The following is an 18,184-nucleotide window of genomic DNA, read 5'->3' as shown; positions in this document are numbered from 1 at the left end:
CACTCTGGCATCTTTCCATTAATGCACGTCCTCAGGTCCTGCTTGTGCATGAGTGTGAGAAGCATGTCTCTACAATAACAGAGTGCGAACCAGAATTAATAAAGCACATCCATCCACCCATTTTCTGCTGATTAGTCTCAGCAGAGATGACCAGCCTTTCGGTGGGACCCCGAAGTGTTCCCAGGCCAGTCGAGACACAGTCTCTCCAGCGTCTCCTGGAACACCTTCCTTGGGAGACGTCCAGGGGGCATCCGGGACAGAGCCACCTCAGCTGACTCCTCTCGTTGTGGAGGAGCAGCGGCTCTACTCCGAGCTCCTCGCCCTATCTCTAAGGGTGCACCCACCCCCCTACAGAGGAAGCTCATATCAGCCGCTTGTATCTGGGGTTAATACAAGGGTCTGCTGAAGATTTCTGCCTGTTAAGGGGAAGTTTTTTTCTTTTCACGCTGTGACGGATTAAGCTGGGCTAGATCTCTGCTAATATCTACCTCTACCTGCTTTTTGTAAAGTGTCTTGAGATAACACCTGTTATGAATTGATGCTGTACAAATAAAGAATGAATGAGAGGTGAGGCTAGGAACGAAGAGCGACAGGTAAATCGAGAGCCTCGCCTTTCGGCTTCGCTCCTTCTTCACCACGACGAACCGATACAGCGACTCATTACTTTCTGTGACAAAGTACATCAAATTTAAAAAATAAAATGAAGCATGTTTGTGCATAGTGGGTGAATGAGGCCCATTGTCGTAACGACTCTCCTGATGTTTTTGTGGTCTTCAACAAGCACTTGAGACGTTTAATTCTTTTGGCCTTCATGCAAAGTTCAACTCTCAACTGTTTTCACATCCCTCCTTTCCTTCCAAGCGTGTGCAAGTCCTTTGATATTACAACGTCTCTGTACGGTTAATCCACAGAGCGTGTTGTTTGTTCTTTGAAGCACCTGAAGCACGAGATGAGAGCGCTTCACTGGAGAGAGTCCAGGGGTCAGCTGGGGCAGAAGGAGCAGTGAACCCCCCCGGTCAGGTCACTAATGCTCCCCTCTCTGACAAGCCTTTGCAGGAGTTCAGTCTCTTTGCCCACATTGTGCATCTTCTGCTGCAGCATGGCGCTCATGGGCAGGTGGTCGTAGTAGTGCAGTGGCGCCCCCTGCTGGGACAGATTGTAGCCAAAGCCTGCCAGGCTGACCTCGTCACACAGAAGGCTGGCTAACGTGAGTGCAGAGACACCGATGGTGGGCACATTCTGTCAAACAAAAAAAAAAAGAAAAGAATGAAACACTAAAGGCATTTTACAGAACATAAATCTGCAGGTTTAGATCTTAAAGGGCAACGGAGGACAACGTATAAACATGAGAGTTCTCTTTAAAAACATGCAAGAGGTTTAAACCCCAAGACACAAATGTCCTGCGTCAGTCACCCAAGCAGAGTCAGAGTGTCCTCGTTCTCACTTTACATTAGGGCCCAGCAATCCATCGAACATTTAACAAAACCGACATTCAGAGCCTTTAACCGAGGTAACCTCGCCATGTTGATTGTTTTCAGGGCGGAGTCACGTGATGACACGTCCAATCAGCCACATGGAAGCAATGTCCGTCATTTGGACACATTTTGTCTTTACGGAAAACGACAGCAAACAAAAAGAAGTCAGATGGAAACAGAAAAACTGTTTGTAAGAACAGCAAGTTAAATATCTATACTCTAGTCACTGCGCCGTAGAATATAATACTGATATTGATATATAATATTGATATACTGTTATCATGCTATTGCTATTATATCATATCCACATTTACTTTATTCATATTATACTTTTATTTTTATATCTATACTCCATACACTGCACTGGGGATTACAATATTGATTTACTACTAGCACACTATCGTATTGTATTGTTAATATATATACAATTATATTCATTATATATTTATTTATATTCTATACATTGCTCGGATGTATATAAGTGGATATTATACTAACTGCACTATATTATATCACACTTTACAACTGTCAATCTGCTGTTTACATAACTCACACCTGTCACTTTAAGCTGCCATTCACTGCACATTACATCTGATCTTATCTTCATTATTTTCTGCTTTTTTAGACACATTCATTTCTACTTTAAAATTAAAATGTGTCATTTTCATTTCAAGTGATGCTTTGAGTTCAGTTTGAAATATTCAATAAATAACCAGAACATAGTTAATCAGATATAATCACTCTGTGATTAGAGAACATATCCCAGCTTTAATACAGTAAAGAGCATGTCAGAGAACTATGAGGGCAAAAAACTAAAACCAAATAATCGTTCATGAATCCAAATCAAATATTCAATGTTTACATCCTCTGGATTACTGCTGATACTGTAAAGTGTTTAGAAAGCAGAAATTTAAGGTTTTTACGTTTACGACAGGATCCAGAATGATTCACGGGAGAACTGCAACAACAAGAAGCAAACACAAGGGGGAGCCACTTGTGAACAAAACAAACTGCTGCCTCTTCATGTCGAGTCGCACTGAAGTTTGGACAGAGAGGTGAGAGTTGGAAAAAGCCGACCTTAGATTGAAGGATGTAGTTTGAACTTTATTGTGCTTTAAACATCTGCATGCTGACGGAAGCACTTTGTTTGTAAATGGTTATAAAACGACATTTTGTTTTACAGAATAATTATTTGAGCATTAACTGAAAATAAGTTGTTAAATGTTGGCTCGACATGACTTTAACTTAATAAAACTAAAAACCAAACATTATTTATATATATATTATGAATACATTATAATGATGTATTTATTGTGACAAGGAAGTAAGAACCACACACACACACACACACACACACACACACACACACACAGAGGACAGGAAGTGTCTGTTACCTGGTCGCTGCCCCACAGGTGGGCTCTGGGTGCAGGGTATTTCAGAAGGTGCAGTGCCGTCTCCCTGACGACTTGAGGGTTTAGGAGTCTGAACCTGTGGGGCTCCAGAGGGATCTGACTTGGAACCTTCTGCCAGAAAAAGAGCCAGTCCCACAGAGGCTGCAACACAGAACACACAAGTCACAACTGAGCTCTGAAACAGAGCGCTTTAAAGGCTTAAAGCTTTCAGTCAAAACAATGAAGCAGAGCACGTCTGCAGAGAGGTGTTCGGCTTCCTGCATCATCCAAAGGATTACTGAGCAGTCACACAAAGACAGGGCTGATGCAATGCGTGTCTCTCTAGTTGTGTCTTTAGCATTTGACTGATTCCATCTTGTTTAGATTTCATGCTTTAGCAGTGACTGTCAAAGAGTTTCTCTTCTAAAATGAATTATGTAAAGTAAATAAAAGACAAAGCAGCATTTCAAACTGCAACACTTCAAACTAAATCTCATTAATATCTTAAGGAGTGGACAAAGCAGAACTCTACGCAGACGGAGGTCGGTGTTCTCAGTGGATACATTCTCAAGATTACAATCTCTCTGGCCGATTACGATTTGACCCGGTTTGACCTGCCGACCCCGATCTTCTGTCTGTAAAACTCTATTATTGACTGCAAAAGCAAACGATTGTCGGACCATTTCTTTTATTTACACAGTGTTCTTGTTGACATTAAAAACCGTCTGAAAAGAAACAATGTGACAAACGGCAGCAGGTTACACGGCCGTCTCTGACTCCTACTCAGACGGATCTTTACATCACATTTAGAAGGTCAAAGCTTTTGTTACCTGTAATCTACTTCAGTTTGACGCCTGCATTTAAATGGTGGACGTGTCTATATGTAAAGCTAGACAACAGGCATTCAATTGGCTGCGTGTGTTCACACACATGCAGCTCGTCCAGGAAATATCAGAAGCTTTCAGGAGTTTCCTGCAGGTGTGGAAGCCCTGATTGGACGCTCGCTTTGACTGCTGCTTTTCAACTTGTGAGAGGGAGAGGACGACTCGAGCTCATCTGTCGATACAGAACGTGTTATTATTCTTTTTTGGGGGGCCAGGTCCTTCTATTTGATTTACTTCTAACAAGGGCTTGAACATGTGTTCACCTGCTGACTTGTTCTACATGTTCTTGAACACTTTTATCTGCATAGTTAGTTCGTAGGAATTCTGTTTATAGCAATTTAAAGATTTTACAGCAAACGCTAGAAGAGCAACACGAAGACAGGAACCACCTCAGACTTCAAACAGACTGTCCAGGATGTACTAAGACAAGTGACACCCTGTTAGCCTCTGAAGTGACTTACCCTCTGGGTCCAACACGGTCATGGGATATTTCCCAGACTCTGACCCAGGTAACAGGGACTCCAGGTTTGGTGACTAAACTACAATATCTTTGCCTCAACTTTTTTCAAACATGGCCTGAGATTTGAATCTGTAATATTTACACAGCATCACTTCTTCCTTCTCACCACAGCCAGCTTTTTGATCATTGCCGAGGTCCAGCTGATGTCCACTCCCTTGTACACCACAGCTACAAACAGAGAGTGTGGGTCTGCGTCCACCCACTCCAGCGGCGTGCCCTCTGGGTAACTCATCCTGACGCTGGTTTGGTTTCCGACGTCAGCACTGAACTCTCCCAGAGGACCACTGTTCAGCCTGCAGGGAGGGAGACACAAGGAGTCAGTGATTGGCTGATTTCTTCAGAAAGAGACGAGCAGTTTGGCCTCAGCGGTAACACACAGCGAGAAGTGAAACGGAGCACGACAGTCAATACGACACTCGAGTGTTGATTTGAGACAAACTTCGCTGAAGTCAAATGGGGACAGAAAAAGACTGTGAGATTCAAACAGTTATAAAAGAAGTTGTTCTTTTTCTAGAGGAAAAGGGTCCTCGAAAAAAAGCTCTCTTTTAAGAGCATACAGCCCAGACAGGACTGTAAGACACTGTAAGATTAACTGCGCAAACAGGCCGTGCTCCAACCTGACTAAAAGTTATTTACACAGACGGAGAACCTTTAAGGATCCTCACCACCTGCACAGAGGACTATTCGCTCTGGTACTGTGTATACAGGGCTGGTTAGGAATCTGATTGAGGTGACAGCTGAATAATGACTGTTTATATTTTTATATGAACTCCTTACATACCTACATTGGAGGGAATGATGGGAAACAAGTCACTATGTTGAATAACCTGATCATACTGCGTGTAAAGGAAAAATCATCGATTTTTTTTTAATTTAACCTTTATTTATCCAGGAAAATCCCATTGAGATTAAAAACCTCTTTTTCAAGGGAGTCCTGGCCAAGAGGCAGCAAACATTACACAGTCAGACTCACAACATACAGACAATTAACAGAAATTAAAATTATAAAAGACAATGAGTGATAAAACATTTTTAAAAACAGTTACAAGTAAAGGAGTGTGTCTCAAATTCTCTCAGCTTGGATTTAAAAGCATTTAAAGAAATCAGTTCAGTTATTTTCCAGTCTTTTTGTAGCATGTTCCATGTAGAAGGAGCGGAGTGGACAAAAGCCTTTTTACCCAGTTCTGTCCGGGCAAATGGAACAGACAGCAACAACTGATCATTGGAACGCAAACTGTAAGAATCAATACTTCTCCGTACAATAAGGTCACAGATGTATGAGGGCAGGAGCCCAAGCATGGCCTTGTAAATAAAAGTGCACCAGTGTCTTAGCCTCCTGGTGGACAAAGAAGGCCATCCCACTCGGGAATACAGTCTCCATCATCCATCCATCATGTGTCAAACTCGTATTGGGTCAGGGGCCGGATTTAAGATCTCACCAATATGGCTCCAGACTTTACTTTAATGCTGCCTGGCTGTCTGATGATTCAAAATAGTTCAATACAAGGAGCTCGGAGCGATCAATGCACATTCCTCACTTCAAGCAGAGGGGTGAAGTCCAACAGAAAACCTGACGCTATCCTTGCAGTGAGAAAAGATCAGCTTGAAGTGTGATTATGTAGCTCTACACAACTCTGTGTAACTGATGGATTTAATGTTTGCTGTGACCTGGAGCCCCCCCCCCCCAACAGTCACCTCTCGGTTCGATACAGGAGACATAGAGCGACATGAGTTACAAAAACAAGCGCTTTATTCCAAAAACATGAAGAGAAACAATCTTATACAATTACAGAGCAAGACGCTGTTTTTCTTCTTTGGTTTTGTCGTAGTCTGTTTACAGTTCAGTCTTTAATGGACTCAAAGCTCAGGTGTGTTGAGTAAAAGTTTATGGTTTCTTTATAGCTTTAACTCTACCTGGGTGTGAATGAGATCTCATGTGCTTATCTGACACAGCTAACGTTGTTGATACTCCAGGGGCTTGGACTACGTACACCAATGACTGCACTCATCCAGGACGCAGGTGACGAGTCTGCCTGCAGACTGTGGAGATGACAGTGGGCTTCAGGACTGCCCCCTCACTGCCCGACGTAAAAAGATCGATGAGGAAGTAGAGGACGAAGATTCCTCTATGTGACACTATAATGAAAATACTTGCCTTCATATAAATGCTGTGTGAACAGACAACACAGTGCAGCTGTTTACTTATGTGCACTGAGATCGTAGCAGTACTCCCCCTCCTATTGGCTCGAGGGGATTTCTCCTGATAACATCCTGCTGTGTTCTTACATCAGCTCACTAGGACTTGCTGCATTAAAAATCTGAGGGCTCTGGCAGGAGAAACTCTGGGTGATGTGAACTCAGAGTGAAACAGTTTGCTGTTTGCGTTCACACATGCAGCTCCTCCTGCAGATATCAGGAGTTTTCTGTACGTTTCAAAGCTGTAGTAGTTGTCTGCCGTGTACAGATAAAGGATGGATTATTGGTACACTGTTATTTCAATGCTGGACGAAACCTGCTTGCTGCCAGGTCAGTTTGAGCCCATGGGCAACTCCCCAGAGAGGGAGAAGCATCAACACCCTCACACCATCACATGGGAGTTTCTCACCTGATAATAACGTCAAAGCGGTCGATCAGTGGGCCAAGCTCCAGGTCTCGGAGAATGCCTCCATTTCCCATGACCACACAGCGCCTACATTTATGTGAGGTGTTTCCTGGCGGGACAGCGGAGGCAGAGTCTGGCAGCTTTGAAGAAAAAAAACAGAAACAGAAACATAATGTGTCCACTCATTAAAGTAGTGTCCTTACAGGAGGATAAGGATGCACTTGTGGTTCATTTCACACCAAAAGAGAGATTTCTTTAATGAAGGCATCATTGGCACATTTTAAATCTAAGTTTTCTCAACAAAACGCGCCGAACTTCAGTCAGATAATCAACTCTTTAAACGCTGTTTAAAGCTGATTTTGGTCCGAGTCTCTGCACATGTCTTCATGAACCCTGCAGGACATGATGAAAACACGAGGATCAACCTCAAAGCAGCTTGACTGTTAAAATGCGTCATTGTTCAATTTTTGAACATGCCCATCTGGGCCAGTTGAGCCCGTTTTGTCATTGAGTACAAAGGCTGCTCAGCCTGTTGTTTTGGAGACATATCCTGTACACAAACAAAACTGCCATGGTTATAATGGTTGCTTCCTTTCAAAGACCCTTGACATCTCAGCCGCTCCCTCTATGCAACCACAAATCAATATCCAGCTTGGTGCAATCGAACTCATGACCACAGTCTGTTTGCTCATGTTGACTTGTTTCCTGTAACAACAGGAAGAGATCAGATCTTATCAAAATATGCTACACACTTCCTGGCACAGGCTCTTGGGATATCACATGTTGACATATTCCTATCAAACCCTGCAGATGATAAAAGAAAGTCTTCAACTTATCTAAAAGAGCACATGTCACTCTGCTGTTCCTCTCCTCACTCTGGCTCCCAGTGCTCGCATCCATTTGAAAACTCTGCTGCTCGCTTATCAAAAAGACAACATAATCAGCTCCTCCTTACCTAAGCTATAAAATCCAGGTCTACGCTCCCTCCCACCCACTACGCTCTGCCAATCAAAGGCGTCTGATCCAACCTTTACAATAGTGGCCTAATTCTCTAACTTGACTCTTCTCCTCTGTCGTCCCTCGCTAGTGGAGCAAACTCCACCCGATCTGCAGACTCTCTTTGCACCTTTAAGAACAAGCTAAAGACCCAGCTCTTTATGAATACCTACAAGCTTCGTTACGTTTGTTGACGTTTGGTTTGATAATGGAAATTTATCATTCAGCAAGGCTGGATCTTTACACTTTTTGAGACATAAATCCCAGTCATGTGTTTCCTATATGCTCTTAAAAAAAGCTCAAATTAATCAGCTGGTTTAGGTTACATGTGTGACATCGTGGCAGCACTAGTGCGAGTGGTTGATGGTCACATTTAAGATCTAATGCACGGCATAAGCACACATTTTGTCATGATCCCATCATGGCAGGTCCCTCCTTCCCCGTTGTTTGTTGTTTGTGTTCCCTGTCTGTGATCCTCATGTTTCTTTCCCCTGTTAGCCTCTATGTGTGTGGCTGTAGGCGTGGCTACCTGGGTGCAGGCTGCACCAGGTGTACCTCATCTCCTCATCAACCCTGGCTGTACTTACACCTGGATTTCCTCTGCCTCGGCGCCAGATCGTTCGTCATACCAGTGTGGTAGTGGTGTTTTGTTGATCACGGCCTTTTGTATTTTTATCTAGCTTGGATAAGCTGGGTTACTCCTCTGTGCTTCTCCACTTCAGATCATCGTTGTTCTTGGACTCTTGTGTTACTTTCACTACCTGCTCACTGCCTGCTGCAACTACTCAGAAGGAACTTCACCACGGGATTGTTTGGAACTCACGCCACGCTCGGACCGAGTGTACACCTCACCTTTGGGATCCCTGGATTCATCACCCCCTCCCCCTCACTGTCACTTACTTGTTTCATTAAATTGACACTTGCTTGAACCCGGTTTGCGAGTTGTGCTTTTGGGGCCGATCCAGTACAAGATCCTAAAACATTTAGTGAAGTGAGGCGCATTGTCTTTTCACTTAAGTCACACTCTTGATATCGGCCTTTATACTAAAATCCCATCTGTTCTGGGGATGGAGGCGATTTGACCAGAGGTGGCCAGCATCATGAGGGGATGGTTATGGCAAAAAAAATAAAAAATTGTCAAAAAATGATTGAGGCCGTTATTATAGAAGGGGACGACGTGTATTGGGTTGTTCAGGAGGGTATGCAGCCTCGCCTCATTATCTGTACTCAACTGAAGGAGCTGCCGCATGTTTCTGCATGTTCACAGCTTGATCCTGTTCACACTGAAAATATGAGCAACTCTCTGTGGTGACCGAGATCATTACAAGTGCATTATAGCTGTTAACTGATACAGTTAAGATATCTAAACATGTTCTTTTTATCTCTTTAACTGAAACTAACTCAGAACTGAAAGATAAATCCTATTATAGTTAATGAAGAAAGCGACACAAGAAATGATGATAATCTGTTTCTAAGATTAAAGAGATATGATCGAATTAAAGAGACGTTTTATTCACCTGCTTCAGCAGGTCCTTTACTTTGGCACGAAATCCTTTGAATCCAAAGGGGGGAGGATACAGAAAGAGGTCTTTGTCGAGCAAAGTGTCTTTCCACAAGAACGGCTGTGTCTTGCTGCTGGTGGCAGGAAGACGAGCTAGCAAGCCACGCCGGGTGCTGCCGGGGCGACACTGACTCTCCAGAACGCCTCTCACGTGCTCGTGAACCCGCTGCAGGAAAACGAGAGCAGAAATGAGATTCTCATGGTCCAGTACAGGACTGCCTATATGATCCATAGCTCCCCCCTTGAGTTAGCCCACAACAACAACAGCTTAGAATGAAGTGTCTTTATCTTTGGCTAAACTTTTAGTATAGCTGCTAAAAGCACTATTTACTGTCCTCTTTCAACTCAATAGGACGTAGGGAGAGAACAAGTCAAGCTGCGGCTGTCTGTCGATCCCGGCTGTGTGCTTGGGATGTGTTTCTTGTGATTCAGCTGGTCTGCAATTATCTACAGTGAAAGTAAGGAACAGGGAACAATGACGTGCTTTGTAGAGCCCTGCAAACTTAACATGATAACCCAGATTTGGTTTTGGTCTCATGACTCTCATCCCTATTATCTGGGCACAATAGTTTTATTTGATGACATCATCTTTGAAGCCTGTTCGAGGAGGGATTCTAAACATACTTAATAAAGCGCTCATCTCATCTCTAACACCACCCATAATTATCTTTTCTATCACTAACCTTCTGGGTCTGTAGCACATTTTATTCACATGTCACCATACAAAACTGTTCAATAATTTATTATTACCTTTTTATGTGCAGGGTCGACGTGCCAGTGCAGGGGTTTGCTTGTCTCCGTCTCCTTCAGCGGAAGAGCGACAAACACCAAGCACAGGAAGCCTAACACCACACACAGCACCAACACACACCTAGAAACACACACACACACACACACACACACACACACACACACACACACACACACACACACACACACACACACACACACACACACACACACACACACACACACACACACACACACACACACACACACACACACACACACACACACACACACACACACACACACACACACACACACACACACACACACACACACAGGGGATGAAAGGTCAAAGCACTGTGTTAAGCATGCAAAGCAATACTTATCTACACTTCTCCAGACATTACTCTGGAGGCTGCCTGGTAGTAATCTAGCCTGTGCCTCCTCCAGAGTCCAACGTCTGAGTCACTACATGAGTGCATGTTGACGGTGTTTATCATGTCTGGAGGACAGGCAGTGTAGCTGCTCTGTCTCGGTTTCTACCATCGACTGCCTCAGTGAGGGGCTCTAGAGTCCCGTCTCTTATGGAAAATGTTACTCCATGTGTACTATATGCGTTGTACAAAGGTCTCATAGAATCTGTCATATAAAAAAGTATCTGAAATGTCTTAGAATACTATACATGCACAGCCTATTGGGTGTTTTGTTTTCCATCATTTCTCACCCTTTATTCTGTTTCTCACACTCTGTACATGTGGGAAGAGTCACCCAGGCTCTTTCTCACTGGACTCCAGCTCCCTCTCAGCCTTGGGAGATGGTAAATAGTCATGTAGTCTCTTTTCTCACACTAGGGGATAGATTGTGCCCTGCCAGGTGGGCAGTGGCTCTATGTGGCGTGATGGGGAGTGCCCTGTGTAATGTGTGTGTGATGGAAATGTATAAGTGTTCATTGTAAAAACAATTGTAGTATTTCATTCCGCTGAACATCTTTTGGCTCAAACTGCCTTTTTAATAAAAGGAACAAACTCACTGCCAAACCACTAGAAACGTATCCCTACATTTGTCACATTCAACAATCTGCTCTCATATTTAGTTTTCACACTGTGCTCTCTCGCTTTTATAATGGACTCTCTTCGTATTATTTTCTGACTTCCGTTTTGGATGTTTCTACTTTCAATAAAGTTAATCTGTATTATTATTTTTACTATTTTCAATAATGTCAATCTGTGTCATTATTTTTACTATTTTTAATAATGTTAATCTGTAGGATTATTACTTAACGAGAGACAAGTGTTGTGAATTAGCTTGGGCTAAAAACAATATTTTGCATACATCATACGACTGTTCCATCTTATCTATGTTTTTGTATCTGTCCCTATTCAATTAAACCTTTAAATAAAAATATGCATTTTGTGTTTTTTGAACCAGGCAGTAAAGGTGTTCATTTCTCCTGTTTTCAGTGGGGGTGTGTGTGACTTCTGGAGCCTCGACAATCTGCTTCGTCTTTCAACACCAGAGGATGACGCTTGGGTTTAAATGTCCTGTTTACCTTTTTAACTCTTTCACTGATAATGCAAACGTGTGTACACGTTGCATTAATATCAACCTCCATTGGTCTCATCCAGGACGCAGGTGACCAGTCTGCCTACAGACGGGAGGTGGAACAGCTGGCTCTCTGGTGCAGTCAGAACCATCCGGAGCTGAACCCGCTCAAGACTGTGGAGATGACAGAGGACTTCACGGGGAAGCCCCCCTCCCCCCCCCCCTCATTCTTACTCTTAGTCTACTGTGGACTCGTTCAGGTTCCTGTGATCCACTTTCTCACAGGACCTGAAGTGGACCTCCCACATAGACACAAAGAAGACACAGCAGAGGATGGACTTCCTGCGCCAGCTCAGACAGTTCAACCTGCCGATCATGTTTTACACCTCCATCACTGTCTGGTTTGGATCTGCAACCAAACGGACAATCAGGACTGATTCTGATAGGCTCTTTATTTGTTGAAACCATTGAGAGTGGTGACATTAGATGGTCTGGTCTTAGTCCTACATACATCAGGTATAGAAAAGCCAGGTGTATTTAAGAACAGCTCAGTGATTTCCATGCAGGGGCGTGAGACCAGGGATCTTACGGACACATTTAAGAAGTGTAGAAGTAGAAGGGTGAGGTGACTGCTTTTGTGCTTTGAGCGCACGCCTCCATAAAAATCAGTTACATGTGAGCGTTTTCAGTCGACAGTTTCCCCTAAACTTGAAAGAGTCACGTGGACTTACTTTCAGTATTCTTCCTCTCCATCCTTGTTCTATTACAGGAAACGTTCATGTTGTGAGCAACCTGAGCAGAAAACTGCACACTTTGTGGTTTTCTGCTGTTGGGGTTCACAGAGCCAGAGATGCACGTACGTTTCATCATGCTCTAAAGATGGCCTACATAGCTGTCCAACACTGTTCAAAAACAACAAACCACAGCATTTTGATGCGTGCGGATAGATGATGTAACAACCATTTAATGTATCTACAACAAGGCTGAGAGATGGCATGTTAAAGGCTTTCTATTCAGTGAGTTATATATTGATTTATAAACAAGAGACATCCGAGAAGGGATAGTGACTAAATAATAAGAGCCTCATCTACCATTTGTATGTAGCACGAGTTGAGGGCAGTTCTTATGCAACGTAAGAAAAGGAAGTGGCATAGCTGAAACAAGGATCCTGTGGCTCCTGTGTGGGCTTCTGAGTACAAAAAAAAGTGCTTTGAATTTCTTTGTTGCTGAAATGTGGTTTCGAAATAAACCGCCTGGCATCCACAGGCTGCCCGTCCTCATTCCTCCTGTCGTCTGAGGAGACAGCCAGCACAGCCGAGTATCAGGAGGACAACCTGCACAGAGTCCACATGCTGTCCAAAACTCAACAGACAAAATATCATCCTTTTAGAGCCTTGATCAGAACGTCTCGATGATACTGCCCTCGAAGAGGTGCGAGCAGTCGCAAGTTTAGAGTCCCTCTGTCATAGTTTGGTTTGGTTTAGGACGTATATCAGAGTTTTGATTTTGGTTTTATTTATTCCCTCGTGTTTTTCCTTGTTACTGTGTTCCCTGCCTCTCTGGTTTCCTGTGTTGATTGTTTCGCTTGTGTGTTTTAATGTTTCAAAGTCCTGTTTATTTTAGTCTTCAGTGTGTTTTCCCGTGTCCTCCTATGTTGCCTGTTAGTTTATTTCCTGTCTTGTGTTTTTAAGTCTAGTCTTTGGTGTTTCCTGTTTTTTACCTGTCTCAGTCAGTCCTCTTTAAACCGGCTCCAGAGTGTCCAGAACGCAGCTGCTCGCCTTTTAACAGATACAAACCGTAGATCCCACATCACCCCTGTCCTATCCTCCCTTCATTGACTCCCGATTTTTTAATCGCATTCATTTTAAAATACTGGTGCTCACTTTTAAAACTCTGCGTGGTCAAACACCCGGGTACATAGACGATCTTCTCCACCCGTATGTCCCCAATAGACCTCTTAGGTCTGGCAAACTTCAACTTCTGGCAGAAACAAAGACACATTTCAAAACCCGTGGTGATTACGCATTTCAAATTCTTGCACAAAGAGCTGTGAAATGCGCTTGCACAAAGAGCTGTGAAATGCGCTTCCTCCAAACCTGAGATCGGTCGACTCCTGTGAAGTTTTTATGAGGCAGTTAAAAACACTTTAGTTTAGACAGGCTTTTGATTGACCTTTTGCTGTTTTATTCTACTCTTTTATCTATTTTACATATTATATGTTTGTTTTGCTGTTTCTGTTTTTAACTGTTAATCCCCTTTTTATTGTTGTAAAGCACTTTGTGATCTTTTATCTGTGAAAGGTGCTCTATAAATAAACTTTACTTACTTACTTTATTTTGTATATCTGGTTTTAGTTGTGTTGTCAGTGTTGAGTTTTACTTTGTACTTGTGTTCTTTGTTCCTTATGTTTCCCTCCTGTCTGATGACCCTGATCGTCCTCACCTGTCTCGTTAGTCTCACCTGCGTCTGATTAATAATAATTAATAATAATAATAATTTACACTTTATTAATCCCACGAGGGGAAATTCGGTTTTACACTCTGTCTAACACACACATAGGCCGAGATACACACTCATGCACAAACAGGGTTCTAGTGACATGCATTAATGGAGAGGTCTCAGAGTGAGGGGGCTGCCCACAGCGAGCGCTCCAGAGCAGTTTTTTGGGGTTCGGTGCCTTGCTCAGGGGCACCTCGGCAGTGCTCAGGAAATGGACTGGCACCTCTCCAGCTACCAGACCAGTTTCCGGACTTGGTCCGTGCCGGGACTTGAACCGGCGACCCTCCGGTTCCCAACCCAAGTCCCTACAGACTGAGCTACTGCCGCCCCACGTCTATTTAGTCTGTGTTTTCCCTGAGTCTCTGGTCGGGTCATTGTCTTTTGTCTTATGCAGTTTGTCAGAGTCTTTGGTCTGTGTATTTTGTCCTGGTTTTTCTCATCTTGGATTTTTGGAATTAGTTTTGTTTTTCTTCCCTTTTTGTTAAAATAAATAATTTCAGTTTTTTCTGCACTTGGGTCCTCCTTCCCTGTTTTCCGCCTCGTAAACGTGACAGCCTCAGAGAGACCCGCATGCACACTTATTGCCTCATCTTTGTTCAATCAGACAACTAAGAGTGGGACTTTTTCAACTAAACAAGAGCCAACTGAACTCATGACAAAGTGGTTAAGCGTCTTTGTTGTGTGTGTGTGTGTGTGTGCGTTACCTATATGCGACCCAGCGTTTAGGGAGTCTCATGTTGTCCTCATGCACACTGGATTCTAGACATTCCTGTAGTCTCCCAGCTGAGGCATGAAACCCTCGGGCTCTCAGCGCCGCTGCCCTAAACATGTTGAGAGAGACACATTCAGAAGACAAGATGGCTTCTACGTGTTCCAGAAACAGCAGTGACGTCGTTTTTGTAAATGAAGACTCTCGATGGGTTTTCAGTTTAAATGAAGACAATCAAATGTTGTTCTGGCAGTAGTGTTGCACTTTCTGCTAGCACACACTGTTGTTATGGGGATCTCAACCAAGGGGCTCTCAACTAGAACTATAACAAAAGATGCTTTGAGGCTGGTGAGGAATTATGGGAGTTTTCTCTGCCTCTCTTGCCCCTATGAAAAAACAAACTCAGTGAAGTTGAACAGGAGAAACCGGCCTGAGAGGAAGAAAATATGTTTATCAATGATGTAGTACAACAAACAGCACGGCAGCTTTCACCAGCAAATCTCCCTTTCTTAAGCAGTGGCCATTGGTGTAATATCTTGTTTCCATGGCAACGTATCATGTCTGTCATGGCGGCTGACACCACAAGACCTCAGAATCAGAATCACATCCCCTTACAACTATAAAAAAAAATCAGCATCTCTCTGGCTTTGATAACTGTTGTAAATATTTGAGGTCATTCAAGTGCTCAACAACGACAAACAAATAATGGGTTCAGTCCATAAAAAAAGTAGATATTTTAGAGTAAAACATTTTATTATTGTGCATTTAAGTAATTTGCTTATTGATGCAAAAGAAAAAAACAAGGCTAAAATTTCTAGAGCATCAGGGACAAGTTGAGAATCTTGCTAAAACTATTTCTGTATTCTTAACTGTCTACAGTCCAAAAACACTACTGAGGTCAACCACATCCAGAGCTGATAAACGTCTGAAGTCTTCCTCGTTCTCTCTGTTTAGCCGACTTCTTTTCTGATTTTCAACTGAGCATTAACACTCATTTTCATGTTTACACACTGGGCCTTTTTAGGGGACAGATCATTTTATCAGAGCTCCATTCTGCAAATTTAAATCTTCTGTTTTATAGTTTTTACCTTCATGTGGTTCTGTTTTTACTGTCTAAATTATACAGAGCCCCTTAAGTCCAAAAAGGTAAAAAATAATTATATATATATAGTGTGCGCACAATGTAATTATATTGTTTTAAGCACAAGTTAATGAGAACTCATGCACACAACAATATAATTATATTACACAGCATAATATGTTCTGCACACAATATCTTGCTTCCATGAGTTATTTTGTTATGAGCTCAAGATGTTTGTTTGTTTTTTGGAGCTGTAAACAGTAATTTTGCTTCCTCATGTGTGTAACTATATGAACGGTCACTTTTCAATAAGTTCTGTAAAGTGCTCTAAAAAATAAGGAATTATTATTATTATAAATATGATTACCTGTATTTAAACTTTTAGTTGTGAAAAACTGTGAACAAATCAAAATAGTACAGATATACTGGTCAAAATATTAATTGTTCTTCTTTACATTTTTAGAATACTTTTATTGATAGACATTAAAATGAGAAGCATGTGACAACAGGTTCGATTTGCTGTAAATGCTCAGTGTCCCATACAAAACTTAATAACAGAAGATTAATAACATCTTTAGATATAGCAGGTGTCCAGACTGTAACTCTCCTGTAGTCATGTTTTAACATTCATTTGACTCTTTTAATCAACCTTCTGTTTCCACTGCGTCTCAAGTTTCTGGTTCTGTTTGCAAATGTGAATGTCTCTTTCATTATCATTATTATTATTATTATTATTATTATTATTATTATTATTATTATCATTATTATTATTATTGCGGCTATATCGGCCTTTGCAGGTCGTCACAAAAAAAGGGTGCCGCGAGGGACTAAACACGGGAGGAAAGGCTCTGACGCGCTGTCGTTATGAATGACTCTCCATCAATATGCTTTCAGTCATTTATTCATCCCAACAATCAGAAACAGACGAGACTCTGACTGCGTAAAAAGCAAACTTGTGCAGTACAGTGTGTGGGGGTCAACAGAAAGTTTCCGCTCCCATGCTCACCCCCCTCTATCCATCCAAGACGAATAGACTATCAACCAGGTGAACAGGTGAACAGGTGAGTGCAGCCCATGTAGTGTCGGCAATCACCACAATGATTCCCGGTAAACACACCCACCACCACAAACAATAAGATTGCAAACAATATACAAATAGGTAAATAAACCATTAAACCAAACACACAACCAACTTACATTTATGGCTCCTACAATTATTAAAGGTGTTTCAAATGTAACTGGTGAAAAACGGTGAAAACATAAACATATAAACATTGTAAATATTATTGTCCAGAACATCTGTTTAGTGTTTGACCTTTCTTTCGTTTTTTAAATAATATTTTTTAGTTATTGTTGGATGAAAATATATAAAATATAAAAACAACACGCTTTGAAGCGGCTTCACACAAACATCAATGACCAAAGCTTTGCCGATTAAATAATTACTATATGGTTTCCATGACAACGCTATATAGCAGAACAATAATCTACAATTAATTGGCCAATGGTTTCCATGAGCACACTAAATAAGAGCTGTATTAATGCTCGTCAGCTGAGCAGAGACGTGGCTTTGTTGTAGCGGCTGTTAGAGTCACGCATCGCGGCTAAGTGACCGAGCAGACCGCCTCGGACCCGGGGAGCCGTGAACGGTTAACGACCATGTTCAAGTGATGGGAAATATCGCTTTTACTGGGTATGTCCGTTTTCTGTGTAGCAAACGCCACAGAGAGACGGTGCTGAACATAACCGTTTACCGGAGCCGTTTCATTACGTAAACAGCACGCAGCCGTTCACGCCGCTCTTCATCCCTCAGTGAACTTAATTCAATGTATATATATGTCTGTAACATACCCGTCCATTGATCCCGGAGCTCTGCCATGACCAATCCCGCAGACATAGTTGAAGTTCAGCTGTTTATCCCGGAGGTATTCAGTCCAGCGTCATATCTTCACGTTGTCAGCCTCCGAATGATGACCGCCAGCTCGTCACACGCCGGAAACCCCCTCCCTCAATCCCATCGTTTCCGGTTTTACATAATAAAAGGCCCCTTTCCAAAAGATGGGCAACCCGAAAAAAACCATAGAAAATATACAAATAAACAAATATCCAACACATAAACCGTCTCTGTATGAGCAGATTTTTTAAAACCGTAAAACAGACGTGGGCTTTGTTTACTGTTCAAGTTTAAAGAATCT

The 18,184-nt window shown here is 42.4% G+C and overlaps 1 protein-coding gene across 1 annotated transcript; it reads right to left on the bottom strand.

Annotated features, from left to right (window-relative positions):
- Positions 1–918: 918 nt before the first annotated feature.
- st3gal5 (ST3 beta-galactoside alpha-2,3-sialyltransferase 5) lies at positions 919–17,922 on the bottom strand. Its single transcript, XM_079352107.1, has 8 exons — positions 17,841–17,922; positions 14,904–15,020; positions 10,180–10,300; positions 9,386–9,595; positions 6,876–7,012; positions 4,377–4,563; positions 2,870–3,028; positions 919–1,239 (listed from the first exon to the last, which is right to left on the bottom strand). Exons 1-8 carry the CDS (start codon positions 17,846–17,848, stop codon positions 982–984), a joined length of 1,197 nt encoding a protein of 398 aa, XP_079208233.1. The 5' UTR covers positions 17,849–17,922; the 3' UTR covers positions 919–981.
- Positions 17,923–18,184: the final 262 nt, after the last annotated feature.

This window comes from Symphodus melops (assembly GCF_947650265.1).
Source record: "Symphodus melops genome assembly, chromosome: 9".
NCBI lineage: Eukaryota > Metazoa > Chordata > Actinopteri > Labriformes > Labridae > Symphodus > Symphodus melops.
Note: the sequence above shows the minus strand (reverse complement) of the source record. Positions and strands in the feature narration are given on the sequence as shown.